The following is a 26,855-nucleotide window of genomic DNA, read 5'->3' as shown; positions in this document are numbered from 1 at the left end:
AAGCCAGATAACTAGAAGGTATGGGGGGGAGGGGGGAGTTGGGGGCCCTGGGGGCCTCTTAGTCTAATAGCAATCAGTGCGTGACAGGAGGGATGGGGGGCGCACTTTGGTGTCTCAGCCTTGGGTGCTGGAGGACCTTGTTCCGGCCCTGGGGCTGACCTTTTATAGTAACGAGGAAAGAGATCCGCACCTGCTCCAGCAATGCAGTAAAAGAGGGCGCATATGGCTAATAGACAAAAAGGGCGCGGCCATAGACTGCAATGCAAAATATCGACTATTGGCCGTCCGACAGGAAATTTGGGCGCCCGAGAAATAGCGGTTGCAGGGATCGTGTTAACAAAAGTTTTCGTTTACAGAATAAGGTTTATTGCAAATATCGTTTACAAATTCGTTTTGACTTTGTGTTATACTTATTTTTTCGGTTTTAAATTTCACTTATAGGAGGTTTTACTTATTTTTCATTTTTAAATTTAGCTTTCAGGACTGTAACAAGCAAATTTTCATTTACACTTATATTATCATTTTAAAATTCGTTTTCATACGTATAATGCTTAAATATCGTTTTCAACCTTATTCTATTAGAAATACATCGCTTTTGGTATTAACTTTGTTTTTTACACTTATAATGCGTAGATTATAGTTTTCAGATTTATTAATTTACTAATATATCATTTTTAATATTACCGTTATTTTAAGATTTTTAGTGCGTATGTGATTGTAAGGCTATTTATTCTAATCTCTCTCTCTCTCTCTCTCTCTCTCTCTCTCTCTCTCTCTCTCTCTCTCTCTCTCTATCTCTATCTAAGGGTGTTTGTGCAGTGGAGATGGTTAGGTTTAGGCACCACCAGGGGGGGAGGTTAGGGTTAGGCACTACCAGGGAGGTTTAGGGTTAGGCACCACCATGGGGGGGGTTTAGGGTTAGGCACCACCATGGGGGGGTTAGGGGTAGGTACAGGGAGGGTTCTGCGTGAGAGTAGGGCTAGGTATAGTTACAGTACAATATTTGTAATATATGCAATTTATTAAATTATGTATATTTTCACAAAGGGGGGGGGGGGGATAGAGATCTGTGCGAGCCTACAGTTTGGTATAATTGCAGTAAAATACCTGTAAAATCTACCATTGTATTACTATGCTTAATACAAGTGTAAATATCGTTTTTTGTTATAGACGCTATTTAACGTTTCATTTCCGATACCGTTTGTTGTTATAGACGGTATTTTGCTGTTTCATTTCCATTTATACAACCTATTTAGCACTAGATTTTTGTTTATAAGCTATAAACGAAAAATATTGTTTTACATTACAACTTATAATTTCGGCAATATTCCGCGCCCTTTTTTCCAGGCGCCCTGTTTTGATGCACGCCCTGAGTGTGCTGCTGAGACAATGTAACATACATGGTAAATAGGGATGATCAAAGAGATGCAAATTTTTCCAAAATTATGCAAATGTATGCAGTTTGAAAATGGACTAATCAATTTAAACCCAGGTTTAAATTGATTAGTCCATTTTCAAGCTGCATATATTTGCATAAACATTTGCATCAACTTGAAAAAAATAGCATATCTGTGATCATCCCTAACGATAAAGAAAAAGAAAAAGATCTTGCCCCATAGAAAATGGCACCCCTCATTGGTGCGGTCAAAGATATAATAATACTTTAACATGAAAATTATAGGTATAATATATCTCCAAATTAAAACCTATTAAATGTGTAAATGAACTGGTAAGATTGAAAAAGATTGGACCATTAGTGGCCACTATTACAGCTTTGGGTACCATGTTTGAATGCTAACCAGGGCACTATCTGCACAGAGTTTGTATGTTCTCCCTTTCTGTGTGGGTTTCCTCCGGGCATTCCGGTCTCCTCCCACATCTCAAAAACATACAAATAAATTAATTGCCTTCCCACTAAAAATTGGCCTGGACTATGATGGACATATGACTATGGTAGGGATTAGATTGTGAGCTCTTCTGAGGGACAGCTAAGGGACAAGGCCATACATACTGTGCAGCGCTGCAGAAGATGCTGGCGCTGTCTACAAATAATAAGTTCCTATTTCAGCCTGCCAGTGTGTGCAGATATGCTATAGACAGAAGTTACACAAGAGGATGTGAGCTTGGCAAAGGATCTGTGACAACAGCCTGATCAGACTGATAACAAACCGTTATCTCCAGCTGCACACATTTTTTTTGTATTACATCAAACTTTTTTGGCTTTGCTGAGTGTACCTAACTCCTAAAACTGTGCATGGCAAAAGCATACCCTTTAGGTGTCTGTGCACCAATATGTAATGCTGCCAAAAACCTCTGGTCTGATCTGACTCTGATCGATAGAAAACTGAGGCCGCTCACATTTGGAGATAATGCGTCCCAGAGTAGAAAACCGTCAGGAACAAAATGTTCTGCAAGCCTCATTCACAAGTCAATCTGTGTCTCATCATCCACAGGAAGGCTTCATCCCCCAGGGACATCTCCCTTCTCACAGACGGATCCAGCCTATATTGTCATCTTCCAGGGTTGCATGGAGGACACTTCTGTGCAGAAACAGACATCTTTATCCCTCCACCACAGCGACCCCAATCACACAGAAATACCCTAGACCAGGGGTGTCCAAACTTTTTAGGCCAAGTGCCATATCGCCATTCATGAGAGTGCTAGAGGGCCGAACTAGTGAAATTAAACACAATTTTCTGCAGATTGCCATTAGGTACACCATGCCTGTGACATTTTGTCAAATAAAACATTTCCATGGGAAATAACCCATATACTGTGTGCAGTTAGCACAGCAGTACAGCTAATCAGTGGCTGTTACTGGTACTGGCACAGTGGCAGCTGCTAATCAGTGGCTGTTACTGCTGCTGGCATAGTGGCAGCTGCTTATCAGTGGCTGTTACTGCTACTGGCATAGTGGCAGCTGCTAATCAGTGGCTGTTACTGCCGCTGGCATAGTGGCAGCTGCTAATCAGTGGCTGTTACTGCTGCTGGCATAGTGGCAGCTGCTAATCAGTGGCTGTTACTGCTACTGGCATAGTGGTAGCCAGCGCCGGGCAGAGGCGAGAGAGGCCCCAGCCTCAGGGAGCAGTGTAGGAGGGGGGCGCACAACTCACTCAGTTATCATTCCCCTATTGTATTGAAGCAGAGAGAAATAAGAAAAGGGGGCACATGGCAGTGACTGAAACCAGATAACTAGAGATTAAGTTGTTTGGAGGGGAGGGGGGCCTGGGGCGCCTCTTAGTCTAATAGCAATCAGTGTGTGACGGGTGGGGTGGGGGGGATGGAGGGGCGCACTTTGGTGTCTCAGGCTTGGGTGCTGGAGGATCTTGTCCCAACTCTGGTGGCAGCTGCTAATCAGTGGCTGTTACTGCTGCTGGCATAGTGGCAGCTGCTACTGCTACAGTGGTGGTTGATAACTAACAAGTGAACAAAGGGGGAGGCAGAACGGCAACACAAGGTGGCCCCTGCATGCAGCACTGCAGCTACGGCGTGCGGCCCACATGGAATGAACTACTGTAAAGGGCTGAGGGAGCCATCACAAAAGGCTGGGGGGAAGGGAGGGGGGTTCTTTCCCCCGGATTAACTGGAATATGTGCGGGTGAAGGAGAGAAAGGTACCTAATGTTTACTTATTTATTCATTATTTTTTTATTATTCTGGTTGGACTTGGACAGATGTCTTTTTTTTTCTTCCAACCAAACTAACTATGCACCTATGTAATGCTGAGACTTGTGGTCTAATACTAAAAACTGGGGCTAAGGGGCCAGAATAATGGCAGTAGTTTCATACTATGCCTCGTCTCGGTGGAGGGACAAGGTAATAGGCTGCACGACGGCTATACAGAAGTGAGGAAGACCTGTGCTGCCTCTGAGACACTTGTGACCAGTTACACGTCTACCCCAGACTGGACACTTGTTTGACAGACATGCCCTCCCTTTTTGCAGGGTTGCACCTTTTATACGTTCCATGGTGGCTGCTGTGCAAGATCTGGGGGGAGAGTTTGGGAGCTTCACACATGAAGTTTGAGGAGCAGCAAACGAAAGGCACCATGTTTAGTTTTTTTTTTTCAAATTAGCCTACACAAACATAGTGGTGGGGGAGGGGGGGGGGGTCTGGCATGTTGAGGTTACGCCCCTGTGGAGACTGGAGGACACACTGAGGAAGGGAGAAGGAGGATCCAGATAGATGAGATATTACATTCCACTGTGCTCCCACTGTGTTGAATCCCTGTGTATTGAATCCCTCGTGCCACCCCTCTGATGGTCACACCTGGTATGTGACGGACTCTCCTCACTCCTATACCACTGAATGGGGAGAGACTTGGGGCTCTTAGAGGTCCTGGAGTCTGGGACAATATCCCAGTTTGCCTGAGTGGAATCCCTGCATGTGATTGTCCCTCTTGTTTTTCTGGGGAAAAAAAAATATGCATTTATATAGCAATAATATCTTCCAGAGAACTGTATAAAGTAAATGGTCATGTCATATGTGTGTCCCTCAGTAGAGCTCACAATCCAAGCCGTACATGTCAAACTCCGACCCGTGGGCCAAATCTGGCCCTCGGAACCCTTAAATGTGCCCCCCAAGGGGTTTCCCCACTTAGCATTATGTTTGGCCCACTGTAGACCACCAGCGAAGCTATATTGGAGGTGAAGTCCTAAAACACTATGGAAGCCATATGAGGGAGATGGGTGAAATAACTTAAACACTATGGAACAGTATAGGGGAGGGGCCTCTAGACACCAGGGAACAGTATAGGGGAGGGAGGGGACCATTAAACACCTGGGAACTGTATAGGAGCTTAAGGGGGCCATTAGACCCCTGGGAACTTTATAAGGGAAGAAGGTGGCCAGTAGACATTCAGGTTGGCCTGCGACTTGGTCCCAGTGTACATTTTCGTCCCACGTTGTATTTGAGTTTGACACCCCTGATCTAAGCCCTATCAGAGTCTAATGTACCAACCATAGTGAAAGGCTAATTTCTGTGGAGGGAACCAATTAACTTATCATCATGGTTTTGGGATGTGGGGGAAAACTGGAGTGCCTGGTGGAAACCCATGCAGACATGGGGAGAACATACAAACTCCATGCAGAAAGGCAAAAATGCCATCCAGTACCCCACCATGCTGCCCCAGCTGACAATCACTGGATGGTACAGTTTTGTGTTTTCAGACACATATTTGACAATAATTAGGTCTGTCAGTCTATGGTAATAAATAAAGATGAAAGTGAATTGAACATGATAGGACTGTATTTCTCCAAGTAATCAAAGGAACTCTTTTATCATGACCTGTTTTCAGGACAGGAGATCTGAGCAGATGTGACTGTTATTAATAAAACATGGGGATGCAATAAGACACAACAGGAAATAACATATCCACACAAGGCTGTGTCTCCTGGACAATTTCCTCTCGGTGCAAGCATGACAGATGTCTTTAGGATATACTGTCAGCCTTATTCACAAACAGGGATGAGCAAACATGTGGTAAGGCTGGATCACTAGTTAACCTCCTCCTCCTTGCTGACTGTCAGAAGTGGTTTTCACTAGTTCCTTCTTTCCAGAAGACCATTGTAAAGCCAGAGCCAGAAGTTGTAGATGTACATATTTGTCTCTGACAGTCTTTCGGGGGATTGATTGAGGAACAGGCCCCAGTGTTGGTTGAAGCAGATTGTAAGTGATGTAAATTTCCTTACGTTTCTTCATCTCTGCTCACTATATAGCCAACACCAAAAGTACTGGCACGCCTGCCTTTACACACTCTTGAACCTTAATGACATCCCTAGTTTTTAGTATAGAGTTGGCCAACCCTTTGCAGCTATAACAGCTTCAACACCTCTGGAAAAGCATGCTACAAGGTCTAGGAGAGCTTTTATGGGAATTTTTGACCATTCTTCCAGAAGAACATTTGTGATGTTCGGCACTGATGTTGGATGAGAAGGCCTGGTTTGCTATCTCCACTTTATCATACCAAAGGTGTTAAGAACAAGGCTCTGTGCAGGCCAGTCAAGTTTCTCCACACCAAACTCACTCAACCATGACTGTGGACTTTGCTGTGTACACATGTTGGAACAGGATAAGGCCATTCCCAAACTGTTCCCAAAAAAGGTGGGAACACATAATTGTCCAAAATGTCTTGGTATCTTGAAGCATTCTAAGTTCCTTCCACTGGAACCATAACCCTACTCCACCCAATTTTACACTTGGCACAATGCAGTGAACAAGTACCAATCTGCTTGCATCCTCCAAACCTAGACCCACCACATTGCCAGAAAGAGAAGTCTGATTTGTAACTCCAGAGAACATACCACCGCTCACTTCTCCCCCACCCCCAGCACCTGCCCTTGTCTAATTAAGGTCTCTGCAGGGATGAGCCCACCTCTGTAAAAGTATGCCCTTAGCCCAAGGTGGGATAGCCAAACTTGAGGACCCCTACAGATTTAAAAGGTCTGTTTGGAGAATATGGAAGCTCATCCTTGTTTTTGGAGAGGGGCAAGAATTCTAAAATGGAGCTTTCAAAGCCGATCTTTCAGACTTCCCTTTCTTGTACCGTATTTTGGTCAGAATGTTAAACAGCTTCCCATAATTGTGGTTTGCAATTACTTTGCTATAGTGTTATAGTAAAGGAATCCCAACCTGTGTCAAGTAATTCTTTCAATAGATAAAAATTGAACATTTTTAAGTGCTTCCTGGGAGGTTCAACAGACCACCAATCCAACATACTTTTTTTTTTTTAATGCTCTCATCCATTATAACCCTGAAAAGCCTCACAACTGTTTTCTATCTTCCATCAACCCTCATCCTCTGAGGACTTCTGAGAGTCTTTAGTAGTTTCAGCCTTCCAGCTTCAGTTATGTGCTGTTTCATTGTCCATAGTGATGAGAACAGTTTTAAGCTGTTGCTCTCACAGCCTAGATTTTTGGCATCCAAAACTGTACATATTATGGCACTACTCAACTTAGACGGGAGCGTCCATGATTTGCAGCATTATACATTACAATAAATATATGCTTGTTTTGGCCGTGCTTCCGCCATGTGATGTATTATTTATACTTTTAACCAGGGGAGTAGCTAGAAATGACTGGACCCCATAGCAAAATTTCTATGCCCTAAACCCCCCCATCCCCCCCCCCAACCCAACCCCAATCTGACAGATCTGTTCGATCCAAACGCTCCAGCGACACAATTTTGGGAGGCACAATGGTGCACGGTGGCTGGCTGGTGATCCAAATCAATGTTTGTATGGCAAGCTTTAGATATTTTTTTTTCCTAACTCGGGTGGTAAGATTAAGACCAACTAGTTCAGCAATGATAGGAAACAAATGTAAACATCACAAACAGAACTCAGAGGCTTTTGAGCAGAGCAGATTGTCCACATTATTGTGGTATTATTGAAGAAAACAGATGTACTTGGCTTATTTGCTGGCATACTTTAATCCTTACTTGCTAGCAAGCTGCTCCTGTGTGAAAAGATCACAGACAAATCATTCCAGCCCCCAGCCTGCGTCTCACGACACTACAAGGGGAGAAGCAGGAGAAAGAGAAACACTGTGTGTAAATTCTTATCTTAGTAGCTAAGCATTGCTGTAGACTAGCACTTGAATTTGACAGACTGGAAGTTGGGAATTGGATTATTATCCCTTTTTTTTTTTTTTTTTTTTACAGAGCCTTTCCTGTTCAGTGTATGCTGCTGGATCCTGGAAACAGTTAGCTGTATGTTACTGAATAGGGGGGCACAGTGATTCCCAGAGAGTGCCAGTGCCCCAGTGTAGCGCCGCCCATGCCCACAGCCTGGGACAGATGGGAAAAGTACTCACATTACATTCACATTAATTTACACACAAGAGGGCGGGCGCAGAATCCTCGCTCACACAGGTATCAGAAGCAAGAGGAAGCACAGTGCTGTGTGTTTACCCAGCTGGAACTAAAAATTAATTGCCTTCTGGGAACACAGAACCATATTAATCAGCAAGAAGGTGGAAGAAAAAAAAGTCCCCTTTCAACTTCTTCTCTCTCTTCAGCGTTCCTCTGCAGGGTGGGGAATATTAAGGGAATCTGTTGCAGATCCCATAAATGAAAAAAAAAGGTAGCTAAATTAACCTCACGGGCTAGCCACGGGAGATCAATGCAGAGTATAGCACCCAGCGGGCGTTTTTACTCACCTCCCGGGGGATCCAGATGTCGGTAGCCGTTCTCCTTCCTGTCCTCTGAGGCTCTGAATCACACTGGTGAGATCATCATCAGTGATCTTACTACAGGGATACAGCGCCACCTGGAGGACGGAGGGAAAATTGCAGCGCTGGAGCCCAGGGAGGTGAGTGAGTGCTGGGGCTGCTGCAAGCATTCAGGCGGCATCATTTTTTTTCCTGATTTTAGAGTCTGAGACATGCTGAAAAGACCCTAAAATCTGGAAATATTCATACTGCCAGGGAGGAAAAGTGTGCCCGAAGTGAGAGTGATATGGTGGTTGCTATATTTATTTCCTTTTAGGCTACGTTCACAGCGGGACGTTGCGGAACTGCGTTATAAAAGGCTTATAATGCAGCTTACCAAACTGCAATGATAAGCCTATGGGACGTTCACAGTGCGACGTTGGCGTTGCATTGTAACGTGTAGCGTAATGGTAACGCCCTGCTGCAGTGCGTTACCACCTAATGCACGTTACCAGGTACAGGAAAGCACACTTTGTATTGCCTGTATGCTTTATTTGTACGCATTAATGTGCATTACCACTTTTTTTTTTTGCGTTGTGACTTAAACATCGCTCACAGCCTCTGGGTCACAAAGCTGGAATGAGAGATTGTGTCTCTCACTCACAGCGTGCAGGGAAGCAGGGGAGTAATATCACCATACGAACAATATTGTTGTAAGGATCCCTCCTGTAGCATATTCTGTCCGTTGCAGTGGTGCTGCAAATGGACAGTTCTGGCTTATCTGCTTGCATTCGGTTGTGCATTTGCAATGGGTCTCATTGTCATTTGCAATCGCTCTGCAGTTCTGGGCAGCTCAGGATGCTGTCATCATTCCACCAATTGCTTGTTGCAGCTGAGCTGCGGCCAGATAGCCCTGGATTTCCTGCATGCATGTTGTTACATAATACTGCATGTATTTCTTATGGGGATCCTTTGCATTCACAGCCAGCTAGCAAATGGTAATCAAGCCAGCTCAGGATTGAGCGATTACCATTCAGCTGTGTGGAGATTTGCATACTTACATCCATTGGCTGGTGCCAGCATAAAAGCCTGCCTCCCATTTCATACCCCGCCCATCATAGTGGTCAGTACGCTGATCTGCTGGGCACCTTGTTACTCTGTATAGTTCTGTTATTGTAGTTCTATGCGACCTTATTACTTGTGCTTTAGCTAGTTCTTGATAAATATATATGCAGACTCGCTAATATACATTTATCCATTAGTTGAGCCGTTTGTTATTTTTCTTATTATTGTGTATTGCCTAGTTCCATGCTTGTTGGACGTTCGCTGCATCCGCGGTGGGTCAGTGAAGTCCATTATCCAGATAGCTTGGATTCTGCCATCACCACTTTGGTGACTGGTAGTATTCCTGCTACTCTAGTTTCTGGGAATGTAACTATAGGCTGCAGTTGCTATTAGTTACGTTCTATCCTGTAGTCTTGCCTGGGTGGATGATTGCTGTTGTTAGCCAGCTTGCTCTGCTTCTGTGGATGTGACTGTGATCTGCGGTTGCTATTAGTTACGCTCCAATCTTTAGTCCTGTCTTGTACCCGTCTGAATGCTTGCTATCGCTAAGGCAGCACAGTGCGAACTAAGGCAGAGCAACATCGCACTGCGCTGCCATTGTGTTTTATTTGTAGCGCTATCGGAAGCTCAGAGCTGCAGTTGCTCTGGGCAGCCTGTGTAACCTCCTCCATTATACAGCTCTTAGCCTTGTTGTGCTGGGTGGTCAGAAAGTATGACCTCCCAGCATTACATTTATATATTAATATCAAAAACTGCAATTGTAAATGTAGAGCACTAATAAACAAATATGCAAGTGTGCAAATAAGACCTGTCCCAGCCTGCTCATATAAAGTACATGTGGCAATGTATGAAGAGCTCCACACCATAAGGGAAAGAGAACATAATAATTTAGTGGAACCCAGGTCAAATGGGATAATAATCCCAAAAAGAGTAGTTTACAAAAAGGCTATGGCCTCAATTCACTAAGATCATGCTGGAGATAATAAGGCAAGAGTAAACTTACCACGGCACAGTGAGAGAGGTATCTTATCTCTTAATTCCTTAAGTTACCTCCTCTGTAGTTATTTTCACATACAGTTAATTAACAGCCTGTCTTTAACTCCGGAGTTATTTTAAGGATTGGAGAGTTAACTTAAAGACAGAAGAGTTAACTTTAGGTTTGCCTGAGGTAAAATGTTTCCTGAATACTACATGCCTTATCACCATGGTAACAACTCTAGAAGAGTTATTAAAGACAGGAGATAATCTTAGTGAATTAAGGCCTATGTCCAAAATGTGATTTGATCTTCATCTAAGTCACAACAATAGACCATCACAGTCTGCTTAAACTAATACCACACAAATAATTAAAATTAAATGTTTCCATGTTTTTATTGAACACACCATGTAAACATTCACAGTGCAAGTGGAAAAAGTATGTGAACCCTTGGATTTAATAACTGGTTGAACTTCCTTTGGCAGCAGTAACTGCAACCAAACTTTTCCTGTAGTTGCAGATCAGTAGTGCACAACGCTCAGGAGTAATTATTGACCATTCCTCTTTACAGAAGTGTTTCAGTTCAGACAGCAATATTCTTGGGATGTCTGGTGTAAATCGCTTTCTTGAGGTCATGCCACAGCATCTCAAAAGGGTTGAGGTCAGGACTCTGACTGGGCCACTCCAGAAGGTGTATTTTCTTCTGTTCAAGCCATTCTGTTCATTTATTTTATGCTTTGGGTCGTTGTCCTGTAAGGTAGACTTTAATACATTATCCATAAGAATTACACTAGCGATTTTCCATGTTTTCCTGCTCGCCTTATTCTGTGGTTTGCACTTCTGTAGTTCTGTTAATGTTTTTCCTCTGCAATTTTGCATTTTTGTCTTTGTTTTTCATGCAATTTTTTTGTACATACAGTACCAATAAAGTTAACTTACATGAGGATGGAAGGGCTTGTCAGTAATCTGATCAGGCCCGAGCTCCTCTTCAAACATGTGCATGACCATACAACGTCTGCGTGAGTATGACTGCACCTGCGCAGTAAGCTGGAGCCGCTCATAGACAAGCAGCTCAAAGCTACTGTACAGGTGTGGCGGTGCTCACATAGCCGCAGCATGGCCACACCAGTGCCAGAAGAGGGGCTCTGCCCTGACCACCTGGAGAGTCCCGGACAGCGGAGGAGATCTGCAGGAGAGGAGCGGTGGCTCGGGTTCTCTTTAAAGGAATACTATCGATAGCCAAGTGTTCTAAAATGACAGTGTGCAAATAATGTCTAAGTAGCTGTGTAAACATTTTCCTACTTTTCATGTTAAATATCAGAGGCAAAAGCTGTAATTTATTGAGGGTAGGATTTAGCTATATTGGGACAAATCAATTGCAGAAGGGGTGTCTGCTTCAATGCACAGCCAGAGTTGCATATCAGACTACAGAAAGCAAATATCAAACATATCAAACTCTGAAAGCAAAAACAGTATGAAAAAGCTGTGAGAATTAGTTAAATTTCCTCTGCTCTCTTCAGACACCTCAGTCAGAAACACAGGACACAGGAGCTGCAGCTCCTGTGTCCTGTCTCTCTCTGTCACACACAGAGCTACACATAGAGTTAACTGATCAAGTGTGAGGGGAATTTCCCCTCTCCTCATGGCTCAGTCAGCCGTCAGTTTTGGTGTCAGTAAAGTTTGAATGTATTTTGATAACCGTAAACGAAGTTGCTACTAAAATGTATACACCACTACTTAGCAGCACTTCCCAAACAATTCCTGTGTCAATTGAAAAAAATATGTGAATCGATAGTATTCCTTTAAGTAAAGGTTATTATAGAATTTTTATGCCCCCTTGCATCCATGGTTTTTCTTTTTGTAGATTTCCTTAATACGCGTGTTAATGATCTTTGCCGTTACTCATTTCTTCACAGTTTGGCTGCGGTCCTGTTTAGATGGCGTGTAATATATTGGTGGAATTATGCTGTGTCTGACTCCTGCTGAGTTTTGAACCTTCCTTGTGGTATTGTGTAACGGATTTAAATACTGTTGTCAATAGTGCTGTCTTAAATGAGAAGCAGACCCTGATCCTGTCATGTGAGTCTCAGCAACCAATGACAGGTGTCTCTTTCCAACTGAAAATGTCATAGTCTCATTCATTTTTCATTAGATTTGATGTTTATATCAAATCTGGTGTGTAAACTAAAATACAGTGGTTTGCAAAAGTATTCGGCCCCCTTGAAGTTTTCCACACTTTTTCACATTACTGCCACAAACAATCAATTTTATTGGAACTCCACGTGAAATACCAATACAAAGTGGTGTACGTGTGAGAAGTGGAAAGAAAATCATACATGATTCCAAACATTTAAAAAAAAAAATAACTGCAAAGTGGGGTGTGCGTAATTATTTGTCCCCCTGAGTCAATACTTTGTAGAACCACCTTTTGCTGCAATTACAACTGCCAGTCTTTTAGGGTATGTCTCTACCAGCTTTGCACATCTAGAGACTGAAATCCTTGCCCATTCTTCTTTGCTAAACAGCTCCAGCTCAGTCAGATTAGATGGACAACGTTTGTGAACAGCAGTTTTCCGATCTTGCCACAGATTTTCAATTGGATTTAGATCTTGACTTTGACGAGGCCATTCTAACACATGGATATGTTTTGTTTTAAACCATTCCATTGTTGCCCTGGCTTTATGTTTAGGGTCGTTGTCCTGCTGGAAGGTGAACCTCCGCCCCAGTCTCAAGTCTTTTGCAAACTCCAAGAGGTTTTCTTTAAAGATTGACCTATATTTGGCTCCATCCATCTTCCCATCAACTCTGACCAGCTTCCCTGTCCCTGCTGAAGAGAAGCATCTCCAGAGCATGATGCTGCCACCACCATAATTTGACAGTGGGGATGGTGTCTTCAGAGTGATGTGCAGTGTTAGTTTGCCGCCACACATAGCGTTTTGCATTTTGGCCAAAAAGTTCCATTTTGGTCTCATCTGACCAAAGCACCTTCTTCCACATGTTTGCTGTGTCCCCCACATGGCTTGTGACAAACTGCAAACGGGACTTATGCTTTTCTGTTAACAATGCCTTTCTTCTTGCCACTCTTCCATAAAGGCCAACATTGTGCAGTTCACGACTAATAGTTGTCCTATGGACAGAGTCTCCCACCTGAGCTGTAGATCTCTGCAGCTCGTCCAGAGTCACCATGGGCCTCTTAACTGCATTTCTGATCAGCTCTCTCCTTGTTCGGCCTGTGAGTTTAGGTGGACGGCCTTGTCTTGGTAGGTGTACAGTTGTGCCATACTCCTTCCATTTCTGAATGATTGCTTGAACAGTGCTCCGTGGGATGTTCAAGGCTTTGGAAATCTTTTTGTAGCCTAAAGGTAGCCATACACTGGTTGATTTGCCATCAGGTTCGACCAACATATAGATCCCTCTCTGATCGAATCTGATCAGAGAGGGATCGTATGGCTGCCTTTACTGCAAACAGATTGTGACTCGATTTCAGCATGAAACCGATCACAATCTGTGAAGCTGCCAGTCCGGCCGGCGCGAGTCCCCCTTTGTCCCCGCGGCTTCTTCTCTGCGCTGGGTTCCGGGTCGGCTGCAGCTTCATTGAACTGTAGCCGGTGGGGAGATGAGAGCGCAGCTTTTGTTGCACTCTACTCTGCATGTACACACTGGGATGGGGGAGCACAGGAGGGTGATGGGGACAGATCAGGGGAGGACTGGCCCAGGGGGCAATTGCCCCCCGGGCTGCCCAAATCTTAAGTAATTAGGGCCGGCCGCTGCTATACGCAGCGGCCGCAGACATACCACAGGTGACAGGTTCGCAGTGGGGATTGCAATCTTGCGCAATATTTCCCGGCAAGTTGAAGTCTCCAATCAAAAAAGGGGCTGAGGCGGCCGGCCGTGGTGTGCCCTTGTGCGTAGCTGCGCCTACGGTGGATGTGAGCGGCACAAGGACACAAATAGCTTAGGTCCTCTCCGGCCAGGTGGGTTGACCCTGCTTGACTCCGCCCCCCGCCTGGAGCCATTGCCGCCCGCAACGTGCTGCTGTGCCTGCGGTGTCATCAGAGTGAGCTGTCTCACTCTTCAGCTTTCTGTGTTGGGGGGGCTGGGGGCCTGGAGCTGCGGCTACGAGTGGCTGGCTGTCCTGGCTGGAGGAGTCGGACACTCTGGGGGCTGGGAGTCGGAGATGCCACCTATAGCTGCTTGCTGCTGTGGAGGAGGAGGAGGTGTAAGACTGAGGAGACAGGAGGATAGAGGAGGTCGGGTCCAGGTTGCCAGAGGAGAAGGTTGTTTTTATAAATTTTGTTTCTGTACTTCTTCTCCCTTCTTGTCACTGAGTTACTCACACTTTGCTGCCTGCCTGCTACTGCTGTCAAATTCAATTCTCTGCCCAGGCCAGTGCCCTCTGAGGTTTTTTTTGTGTGATAATCATCCCCATTCTGACCCTGGCCTGAGGGGGAACGTTTTTTTCTTCTTGTGGTGTGATTGGCGGCAGAGGAGGGGGGAGGCAGGCAGTTAGGCACTGTCAAACAGGTAGTTGGAGGGGGGGGGGAGTAGGTGTCAAACAAGTAGTTTGTATGGTGGGTGGGCAGGAGTGGGGTTAGGCATTACCGTGTGTGTGTGTGTGTGTGTGTGTGTGTGTGCGTGCGTGCGTGCGTGTGTGTGTGTGTGTGTGTGTCTGGGGCTGTTAGTCATCACAATTTGAAGATTTGCACACAAGAAAGATATGGCTTTGGGCTGGGGATGCCGTGAAACGGGCCTCTAGTTTGTGTTGTCCCCCCAGGCCAAAAGGTCCCAGTCCTCCCCTGGGACAGATAGCAGGAAAAGGGGACAGAAGGAGACACAAAGGGGAACAGGAGGACACAGTGTGGCAGAGAAGCATGGTGGGGAGAAGGTAGCACAAGGGAGCAGAAAGAGGCCGAATGGAGCACAGGAGTCACAGAGGGACAGAAGAAAGCACAGTGGCACAGAGGGAAGAACAGAGATCCGCGAGAGACATACAGGGGGACAGAAGGGGGCACAAAAGGGAGCAGAAGGAGGCACAAAAGGTAACAAAAGGTAACAGAAAGAGGCACGGGGGAAGGAAGGATGCGGGGGGAGCATTGGCATAGAGGGACAAAGTGGAGGCTGCCTGCAACTTACACTATTTTGACTTTGTGATGTCTTCTCTTCAGGCACCGGCGATGTTGCTGCTTTTTACGAGACCTCAAACTTCCTGCTGCTGCAAACAAGCACCAGGTGCAAGTGATCAAACACTTGTGGAAGGCTTTGTTTGGGGCGGGGCTTAATCCTGGAACATGGCACTCCAGACAATGTTACCATAAAAATTAATAAAGGTGTCTAGCAAGATTCAGGGGAGTAGCAATAGGGGGCGCAGAGGTAGCCACCGCATCGGGGCCCTTGGGCCAGAGGGGCCCCCGAAGGGCCCTCCCTCAACTACAGTATTAGCTCTATATTGGTCCTGTGCTCATAATAATCACTTCTATAGATACGTTGAATAGTGGAAATCACTAACAAACAGTTCTCCATCCCCTTCTTGCACCTCTGACACTGTAGTTGCCATTGGCAGCTTTTGGTGCACCGTATCGGTTGTTATGTATAGAGTGCTTGGGGGGCCCCATTGTAAAACTTTCATCAGGGCCCACAGCTCCTTAGCTACTACGCCACTGTCAAGATTGGTAACAAAATAATTTCTGTATCAGAAACCACATCAATGTGTGTCTGTAAAGTACAGTCATAATGGCCACGTCTGCTGCTGGTGCATATAGTCCAGTCATACTAGACCCGTGTAATGCAGGAATCCCTTTCCTGGAGTGGAGATTTGCTGGCAGACGGTCAGCCTGTGCTGTGTCAGACGCTCATAAAGTTCACAGTTTGGTTTAATACCCAGTTCTGGAAAATGCCTGCTCATTGCAGTCCTGGAAAGAAATATTTCATTGAGCGTTTACCCTGATGGCACATTACACTCAAGCCTTCTATACAGGCATAGCTAGAGTTTTCCTTTAGGGCCTGTGGAATTAGATATTACACAGGGGAAAATAGGATTCTCCACTCCCAAGTTCAGCACTTTTGGCAGCTAGCTCTGAACATGTTAACAGAACCGCTCTTCATCCTCAGCGCTGCTTCCAAGAGTCTGACAAAGAGACTTGCCAGATGTTTTGATGGAGGCAGCAAACCCAGCTTTGCTGGACTGAGTCACTCTAATAATGTACACCCTTTGGCTGCCTGGGGAGACATTGGAAGGAATTAGCTTCAAAGGTTACAAGTAGTTATACTGCACTCTGGAGGAAGATAACATGGACCTCCTGAAGGGACAGAAATCAGATATATACCTGCTGTTATCTAATTGATCCAGAGTAGGCTCATTCACCAGGCATGAGCTCATCGTGGTGGGAGGGACAAGTACTTGATAATTTGCATGCAAGCTTTTACGGAAACCAACATCCTCCAATGGTAGATAGGTACATCTGATTTGAATCCAGGGTGTGTATTTTGTCTATTAGTAGGCTCTGCATACTTGGTGCAGGTAGTCATTTGGATGCAGTTTGTCTTAAAGGAATCATCAGGCTAAAAATAAAAAATCAGCGTTACTCACCTGGGGCTCTCTCCAGCCTCTTGCAGCAGACTGTCCCACGCTGACTGCTCCGCTCTCCGCCACCATCCTGGGCTCTCCGCACGGTGCAGAGGACGACCTCGAGGTAGTCCTTACTGCGTCTGGATGAAGCACCACTGTCAATCATGGCTACTTTGTCTGCGGCGCACTGCGTAAGCACAGTAGTTCTGCCCCTGCGCAGTGCGCCGTGGCCATGATTGACAGCGGTGCTTCACGCCGGCGCAGTTAGGGCGACCTCGAGGTCATCTTCTGCACCGTGCGGGGAGCCCGGGACGGTGGCGGAGAGCGGAGCAGTCAGCATGGGACAGTCTGCTGCATGAGGCTGGAGAGAGCCCCAGGTGAGTAAAGCTGATTTTTTATTTTGAGCCTGATGATTCCTTTAAGTAGTGCTGCTCCTTTTTCGCTGTCTAAACAAACAGTAAGTCTATTATTCGGCCAGCTGCTCCCATTTAATAGTTTTGCTTCTAGTGCATATGCAGAGCTTCTGTTTTGGGTTCAAGGTGTGTTTGTTGTCACTGGAGAGGCTCAGTGCATCTCTGTTGGTAACCAATCAGAGGCATCCTGGTGATGCGCTGATCTTTTTTCATTTCATTTTTTTTTCATCCACCAGGCAACCTAGGCAGGTGCCTGGGGCCTAGTGGGTGTCAAGGGGCCCACCAGTCACCTTCTCTGACCTTTCTCCACATCAGCTTACCAAGAAGATCACCAGGGGGCCCAAATCTACTACCTTGCCTAGGGCCTGCATCTTAATCCATCTCTTGAGTAAATCTGTCTGAATTGTCTTCTTTATCCGCTCAGTGAAATCACACATTTTCCTCCCCAGGAGCCTTAGTAGGCCATGGAAAAGGTCTGCTGTTGAATTCCCAGAAACATCCTGCAGAATACATATTTAGAAAAGTGTCTGTGTCAATACACAGCAAGTGAAATAAAGAAATTTACTGTGATTACTGTGGACATGGGGACATTGCATCTTGGTTTCGTTTCACTTACTGGCTGCCTCTACACCACCAGCATACTGGACCAAACAGCACTGAACTGAGACATCAGGAATCACATTTTCCAGGGGATAAGGTGGGTCTGGGGTTGTGAGGTGGGTTTTGGTGCTGGTGTTTTCAGTAAGGTTGGAGGTGTGGAGAAATGCTAGTGTTCTGAATGAGGGTGGAGGTGGGAAGTGGTGCTGGGGTGGTGAATGGGGGAAAGAGATGGGAAGTGGTGCTTTGCGTGAGTAGGGGTGGAGATAGGAAGTTGTGCTTGTGTGGTGAGTGGAGGTGTGAAGTGTTGCTGGTGTTCTGAGTGGGGGTAGAGGTAGGATGTGGTGCTGTTGTCAGTGAGGGTGGAGATGGGACATGGCACTGGTGTTTTAGGTGGGGGTGGAGGCGGGAAGTGACACTGGTGTGCTTAGTACGCGTTGCCGCATTACGAACTCATAGATATGCGGCAACGTTGCGGCCCGCAATAGCGCTGATTGCAGTCGGGAATGTGGAAAAAGCTACGCTTGGCCAGTCCTGATGGGCCTGTCAGCAATAACGAAACTACCTGGTAGCGGGGGACCAGAGGATTACTGAGTGGCTGCGAGGGCACAGGACTGCTGCAGGGGGCTGGTCGAAGCCCCGGGTGAGTAAAACTCATTTTTTTTTCTGACTTAAGGTTCACTTTAAAAGTGGTGCTGGTTTGAGTGGGGGAAAGAAATGGGTAGTGATCCTGGTGTGGTGAGTAGTAGTGGAGGTAGGAAGTGGTTCTGGTGTTTTGAGTGGGGGTAGAGGTAGGATGTGGTGCTGTTAATGAGGATGGAGAATGGCCATAGCACTGGTGTTGTAAGTGGGGGTGGAGGTGGGAAGTGGTGCTGGTGTGGTGAGTGGGGGTGGAGGTGTGAAGTGATGCTGCTGCGGTGAGTAGGGGTGGAGGTAGGAAATGGTGCTGTTATTGTTAATGAGGATGGAGAATGGACATGGCACTGGTGTTGTAAGTGGAGGTGGAAAGTGGTGCTGGTGTGGTGAGTGGGGATGGAGGTGGGAAGTGGTGTTGGGGTGGTGAGTGGGGGTGGAGGTGTGAAGTGATGCTGCTGCGGTGAGTAGGGGTGGAGGTAGGAAATGGTGCTGTTATTGTTAATGAGGATGGAGAATGGACATGGCACTGGTGTTGTAAGTGGAGGTGGAAAGTGGTGCTGGTGTGGTGAGTGGGGATGGAGGTGGGAAGTGGTGTTGGGGTGGTGAGTGGGGTAAAGCGATGGGAAGTGGTGCTGGTGTGGTGAGTGGGGGTGGAGGTGTGAAGTGATGCTGGTAGGGGTGGAGGTAGGAAATGGTGCTGTTAGAAGAACAGCTTCTTTCCGTCGGCTGTCAACCTCCTGAACTCTCTCCATGGAAATGGCCATCCTCACCCCACAATACCATAACACACACACTGAAGCACTCCGCACATAGACTGCGCTCCAGCTAAAGCATACCTGTTGGCTTTTTTTGTATTATAACCTATGCCACACTGTCCTCCTCCGCATAAAGGTCATATAATGTTCTGTATTCTGTAAATGTTATGTTCCTACTGCATGTCCTGTCCTGTATCTGTAACTATATTGTGTATCAGTACCCTGTACGTGCCAAGCCCAATTCCGGGCACGACCCAGTCGTGCTTGGCGAAATAAAAGATTCTGATTCTGTTATTGTTAATGAGGATGGAGAATGGACATGGCACTGGTGTTGTAAGTGGAGGTGGAAAGTGGTGCTGGTGTGGTGAGTGGGGATGGAGGTGGGAAGTGGTGTTGGGGTGGTGAGTGGGGTAAAGCGATGGGAAGTGGTGCTGGTGTGGTGAGTGGGGGTGGAGGTGTGAAGTGATGCTGGTAGGGGTGGAGGTAGGAAATGGTGCTGTTATTGTTAATGAGGATGGAGAATGGACATGGCACTGGTGTTGTAAGTGGAGGTGGAGTTGTGAAGTGATGCTGGTGTTCTGAATGGGAGTAGTGAGGGTGGAGATTGGACATGGCACTGGTGTTATAAATGACACCCCCCCCCCACACACACACTTACAACACCAGTGCCATGTCCAATCTCCACCCTCACTGACAGCAGTTGGGAAGTGGTGCTGGTGCGGTGATGGGGGTGGAGGTAGGCAGTGGTGTTGGCGTGGTGAGTGGGGGTGGAGGTGGGAAGTTGCACTGGTGTGGTGAGTAGGGGAGGGAAGTGGTGGAATGTTGTGAGTGGGGGTGGAGGTGGGAAGAGGTGCTGGAGTGGAGATGGGAAGTGGCATTGGGGTTGTCAGTGGGGGGTGGAGATGGGATGTGGCGCTGGTGTTTGGACTGGGAGTGGACTCACAGACTTGCAGGTCTGGTGCAGCCCAAAGAGAGAGCAGCCTACAGTAACCACACAGCACACTGCAAACTTCAGGAAGTAAGCAATAATGGCCTCAATTCTGGTAGGCGTACCATCCATTTAGCTGCAAAAGGGGTATTTTACCGCATGCGGTGACAGCAGTTTGCCATTCTGGTATTTTAGTCATAGTTTACAGCAGGGGTCCCCAAACGTTTTGGGTCGAGGGCCGGGTCAACATACTTCAGACTGCTGAGGGGCCGGAATATACATAAAATGATGTCTTTGCGGGCCAGGCAGTGAAGCATACCCAGGTGACAACCCAGTGTCGGACTGGATGGTGGAAAAACTGAGGAAATCCACCTGCTGGCTAAGCAGCAGTAACCCTGTGTTATCACTCCCAATAGAAACCTGCAGCAGATCTTCACTGTAAGAAGCAACACCTGATTACTGCTGCTTGGCCAGCAAGTGGATTTCCTCAGCTTTACCACCTCCCAGTCCGACACTGTGACAACCTGAAGTCCAATTGGACAGCGGTGTCACCTGATGTGGAATTTGATTGGAAACCAGCGTATTACTGCTTTCTAGCTTTCATGTGGATTTGCGGTGCCAGCATTGCTATTCTACATGTGGACCACCAATATTTAAAGACGTAGCTGACCGCATCTATAAGTTATACATTTTATGTGTGGGGGGCCAATAAAAAAGCCTCAGGGGGCCGCATTCGGCCTGCGGGCCTTAGTTTGAGGACCACTGGTTTACAGTATGCAGTAAATTAGGTCATAAAATGTGCAGTATTTTACAAAAATCTGAATTCTCATGAAAAATATGGGGCGTTAGCACATAATTAACCGATCAGTTTAAGACCTGCCTGTACCTGGAGGTAAAGTCAATGCATGCATTTTATATGCATTTTGCAGTTTTTAGTGGAGTTCCTGTTCAGGCTGCGTAATAGAAAAGAACAGTAGAAATAAAACTTCAAATATTCACTGGATTTCTTTTTTATTGAATGATGCCCTATAAATATACTTTCCATAGGTTGCTGCATAATATTATAACATAACCTTCCAAAGACTTTCCTAACTTATGTAAGACAAAGATTATTATTATTTACCACTGAAATACCGCACATTCCACACTTTTTCTGCATTTCCAGAAATGCAGAAAAACCAGAATTGCCCCCCCCCCCCCCCCAAAACAAAATACAGGATGAGGTATTTTACAGACCAAAAACTATTTACCGCACATAGGCTATAGGTATAGCTACCAGAATTGAGGCTAATGTCACTTCCACATCTGAAGTGTACTCCGTGTTTACTGCGCTGCTCTCCCTTCTGTTCACATTGCCGCTGAATTGAGGTCTGTGTGCAAATAATTGGGAGGCAGCAGTGGCCATAGGAGAACCCTGCTGTTGGTTAGGCCCTTTGATTTGCCTGAGCCAAACAGCCCCCTAGAGCTGATTTGCATGTGCCGGTTACTATGAGTAATGAGCAAAAATCTTCCTGCTCAAGGCCCAGTTTATTTCTCTCAAAAAGAAATGCACTTAGTGAGGTAAAGAGTGGTGCCCACTAATGTCACCAGTATCACATGGCTATACACAACCATAGCTGGCCAATGAAAGCAGCTTGACATGGGTGAAAGGGTGGCCAAAATTCAAGTCCTGCTTCATAGGCATGTTAAATAGTCAATTTCAGAGCAAATGTCTTTACTTCACAGGAATTGGGCACTGGATCACTTTAAAGGGAACCTAAAGCGAGGCTTCCATATTCATTTCCTTTTAAGCAATACCAGTTGCCCGGCTATCCTGCTGATCTATTTTGCTGCAATAGTGTCTGAATCACACACCTGAAACAAGCATGCAGCTAACCAAAAGAGGCAAGCACCTGATCTGCATATGCTTGTTCAGGGTCTGTGGCTAAAAGTATTAAAGGCAGAGGATCAGCAGGATAGCCAGGCAATATGCATGGTTTAAAAGGAAATGAATATGGCAACCTCTATATCCCTCTCACTTTAGTTTCCCTTCAAGTAATGGGGTAGTAAGACACATGGGAAGTGTCAAAAGCAAAACACTAACAGTTGCTACATGTGAATATCAAGCACCTATTTCCTTTATGATGACATTGACAGGATGATCACGGGCGTCCGCACATCGGGCAAATTGGGGCATCTGGCCACCGCTGCCCCTCCCCCCCCCCCCCCCCCCCCGCCAGCGTCAGACCTTGATCAGCCAGCGACCACTAGTGCGGCGCTAGGACACCGCACTGATATGCGGAAGTGGCATCCCTTCCGCATATACAGCGTGGTGTGTCCGTGCGCCGCTCTAACTGGTCAGGTCGCCGCTGATACTGAGGTCTGATGCTGGCTGTTAAGGTGAGGGGGGCGCCTGTCACTACCTAACTTGGGGTCCCTGTCAGCACCTAACCTGGGGGGCTCCTGTCACTACCTAAACTGGGGGGCACCTGTCACTACCTAACCTGGGGGGCTCCTGTCACTACCTAAACTGGGGGTCCCTGTCACTACCTAACCTGGGGGTCCCTGTCAGCACCTAACCTGGGGGGCTCCTGTCACTACCTAAACTGGGGGGCACCTGTCACTACCTAACCTGGGGGGCACCTGTCACTACCTAACCTGGGGGGCACCTGTCACTACCTAAACTGGGGGTCCCTGTCACTACCTAACCTGGGGGTCCCTGTCACTACCTAACCTGGGGAGGCAACAGTCACTACCTAACCTGGGGGGGGGGGGCACCTGTCACTACCTAACCTGGGGGTCCCTGTCACTACCTTACCTGGGGGACGCCTTTCACTACCTAAACTGGGGGGCTCCTGTCACTACCTAAAGTGGGAGACTCCTGGCGCTACCTAAACTAGGAGGCACCTGGCGCTACCTAAACTATTCAGGCCAGCCAGCCTAGCATCACCACCAGCCAACCAGCCCAGAATCACTGTCAAAAAGGCCACAGCATCACCACCAATCAGGCCAGCATTTACTTCAACCAGCCAAGCACAGCCCAGCATCACCGCCAGCCAGGTCACAGCATCACCGCCAGCCAGGCCACAGCCTCACTGCCAGGCCTTTCAGCCCACACATCATCCCTAATCCAGCCAAAAACAGTATTGCCAGGCAGAGCAGCCAGTAGAGGAGAATTCAGAAGCCAGGTGAGAGGTGTCTACCATATTAAGGGGGCATTCTGCCTATTTATGTGAAATGCTGTCTATTTATGTGCATCATGACTGCTGAATTTGTCTTGTTGGGGGCCTCACGATTGCTGAATTTGTCTTGTTGGGGGCCTCATGATTGCTGAATTTGTCTTGTTGGGGGCCTCATGATTGCTGAATTTGTCTTGTTGGGGGCCTCATGATTGCTGAATTTGTCTTGTTAAGGGTTACATGATTGTTAACTGTGAGACTATGGGAAAAGCTGAATCATCATCATATGAGACAATAGCATTAAACCTACTTTTTTAGCTTTTTAAAACAGAAAAAACTGGGAGGTTCTAAAAAAAAAAAAAAAAAATATATTTTCAGGAGTAGGATGGATGATATTATCTTCACAGTTTATTTTCAACTTGGATTTTCCATAATGTTCATGTATGAGTTAAAACGTTTGTATTTAGTTTAAATTGCTGTTGCCACTTTGCAATAGATAAGTGACTTTTGGGTTGCAGTTTGGGCACTCTGCCTCCAAAAGGTTCACCACCACTGTCTTAATATAATGTCCCACCATTGCTAAGTTCATGTAAATTTGTCTCCACCCGTGACCACACCCACGCCCATTTTTCGGTGCAGTGCACCGCACAACAAAACCCTCATATTTTTTGACGCACTACGCGCGCCGCACAACTTCACCCCAGTTTTCCGTGCGGCAACCGCACCATTTCTTCCCCATCTATTTGCCCCTCCCCCAGAAAATTTTCTGCGGACGCCCATGAACATGATGAACAAAATATTGCCCTACCATGCAAATTTTAACTGACCCAGGAAGGGAAAGAAATTGAGCCAATTAGCCAGTAGCTGGAGACTTTGATTGGCTCTGATTAGCTCTCCCCCAGCTTAGTTTCCAATCTTCTGTGTGTGTGAGTTTACATGAATGATAATTCACAATACTGACCTGACTTTGCCGTAACTCCTTCTGGTTCTTCTGTTTTCCAGATGGACGCACGTATGCTTTTGCATGAGACGAAGACGTAACCATTGAGTAGGCTTGGGTAACAATGAGAGTTCGGTTTAAAGTGGATGTCCTCTGCACCCTTTTTCTCTGCATCGCTCTCTGTACATTACTCTACAGCCTGATGAAACCAATTCAGAAGATAGCTCCTGTGAAACCAAAGGTGTCAAAAATTTCATCTCAGACCTTAAAGCCAAAGAAGTTTTTGGAGACCAAAGAGAAAGCAATCAGCACCAAACTTCTCTCAGATGCATACAACGGAGGGGAGGAGACTGAGAAAACGAAGCCTACCATCCCAGCAGTGGTCACAATAGCGCCATTTGACTTCCAGCAATATCTCAAGAGCAAAGACCAGCGGAACTTCACCTTGCTTATCAACCAGCCAAATAAATGTACAAAGCCATCTGAAGATTCCTTCCTCCTTATCGCAGTGAAGTCCATTGTTGAAGAGTTTGACCGGCGAGAGAGTGTCCGTAAGACATGGGGACGAGAAGGGGTCATCAATGGGGTGAGGGTGCGGAGAGTGTTTCTTCTGGGTATTCCTAGGAATAGTTCTGTCATATCCATGTGGGAGTCCCTCATGCAGCAAGAGAGCCATTACTATAAAGACATTTTACTTTGGGATTTCCTTGACACTTTCTTTAACTTGACATTGAAGGAGATCCACTTTCTCAGCTGGGCAGCACAGTTTTGCAGCAATGTTAAGTTTGTATTTAAAGGAGATGCTGATGTTTTTGTCAATGTAGAGAACCTCATTAGCTTCCTACAGACTCAAAACCCTTCTGCAGACTTGTTTGTCGGTGATATTATTAATCATGCCAAGCCAATACGCTCCAAGAAGAGTAAATATTACATCCCAGAGACAGTGTATGGATTAGGAATGTACCCAACATATGCAGGTGGTGGAGGATTTCTTATGTCAGGTGTTACCATGAAAAAATTATCCAAGTCTTGCCAGGAAGTGGAGCTGTTCCCCATAGATGATGTGTTTCTTGGAATGTGCTTACAGAGGGTCAATATCACACCAGTGTTTCATGCAGGGTTTAAAACCTTTGGAATCACAAAACCCTCAGCAGCCCCAAATTTGCAGACATTCGACCCCTGCTTCTATCGGGACTTGATGGTGGTGCACAGTCTGAAGGCAGCAGAGATTTGGCTCATGTGGAATCTGCTCCACAGTCAACAGCCGCCATGTTCCCAGAAGCAGCGGATAAAGAAACTCTTCCATTGGAAGAAAAGGAAGAAGGCAAAACAGGCAGTAAAAGCAGTTACAAACAACAAAAAGAGCATCCCTGACTTAAGCACAGACCGTCAGGAGTAAATGAGAGATGTGATTTACAGAAAGGAGCAAAATATCAGGCTTGGACTACATTACAAAACATCATTTGCCATCAAGCTCCAACTATGTAAAACGTCAAGTTCTGGCATCAGATACTGTAGTAGGTGCTTCATTCAAACCTGGGGGGAGTTCTAGTGATGTAAGCTGTAAGGGACCTTTTGCCTTACGCACTAATTATAGGTAAGGCTGCTGTGCACAGCGAGTGCATGCCAATTGTACCTGTACTAACAGCAGGGTATAGGGCACAATGTGCAACCTATGTTACCTGGGTAATACACAGGTTGCTGTAGTATTGCACATTATCCTGGTTACAGGAGTTGCGCAACATGTGCTACTCCACAGGTGCTAGTATTGGTAAAATTGCTGTGCGCTCTTTGTACCCGGTAACAATATCGAAAATTCTGGCAAAATGCCCCACAATTGTTCCAGGAACTGGAATGCTTAGAATTTTATAACAATAGTAATAATATAAGAAAAACTAGAAAATTTTAAAAAGGTTTACTTAATTTTCTGCATTGCACTACAAAAATGACAAATGGAGTCTGATTGGTTCCTAAAGACGTCACACTCATTTCCACCTTTTCTTCAGAGACAATTTCTATCACGTTTCACTTCATGTATGTAGAAAACAAAACCCTAAACTTTAGACAGTAAAACACAAAACAATAAAGACATCAAAACAAAATACAGCCGTGGCCCATGGTTTGTTTCAGACAAATAAAGATGTGATAGTTGAGGCATTCCAGGAAATATGCCTCATGAGACGTTTTTCAGGAAATTATTCAGGTTTTTCATGAGACATGAGACGTTTTTCAGGAAATTATGCATAGACATAAAGTAACGTAAAATGAGATAAAAAGAGCTACATCCAGTATGCTTCACTGTTTTCAAATGAAATGTAACCACAAGACTTACCAAAATATATAAAGGCTACCAGGTTGTGAGATCATTTTAAAAGAGGTTTGTTCTTCAATACTATGCACTAGTTACATTTTGAATGCTCACTTATTTGAAGTCAGAAAATAATAACCAGGAAAACAGATTATTTGCATGGTAGCTTGAAGTCCAATAGAGTTAGACATAATACAGTGTCTGACAGAAGCTGCTGAATGTTGCTAACACAAAGAAAGGGTAAAGCAACTCAGACGACCATCCTTTCCAACTGTGGTGGGCAGAAAGCGTCTCAGAATGCACAACATAGTCAAATGCATGAAGGTCCAGTGGCATAACTTCATGGGAGGAATCCCTGCAACTACAAA

General features: G+C 45.9%; 1 protein-coding gene across 2 annotated transcripts in view; it reads left to right on the top strand.

Annotated features, from left to right (window-relative positions):
• The window catches only part of B3GNT9 (UDP-GlcNAc:betaGal beta-1,3-N-acetylglucosaminyltransferase 9), a 57,958-nt gene extending 31,677 nt beyond the window's left edge, over positions 1 to 26,281 (top strand). For both annotated transcript variants that reach the window (XM_068261440.1, XM_068261439.1), the window contains exon 2: positions 24,242 to 26,281. In XM_068261440.1, the coding sequence (XP_068117541.1) occupies positions 24,304 to 25,578 (1,275 nt within the window). In that variant the 5' untranslated portion in view covers positions 24,242 to 24,303 and the 3' untranslated portion in view covers positions 25,579 to 26,281. The remainder of the gene's footprint in view (positions 1 to 24,241) is intronic.
• The last annotated feature ends 574 nt before the right edge of the window (positions 26,282 to 26,855 follow it).

This window comes from Hyperolius riggenbachi, chromosome 11 (assembly GCF_040937935.1).
Source record: "Hyperolius riggenbachi isolate aHypRig1 chromosome 11, aHypRig1.pri, whole genome shotgun sequence".
NCBI lineage: Eukaryota > Metazoa > Chordata > Amphibia > Anura > Hyperoliidae > Hyperolius > Hyperolius riggenbachi.
Note: the sequence above shows the minus strand (reverse complement) of the source record. Positions and strands in the feature narration are given on the sequence as shown.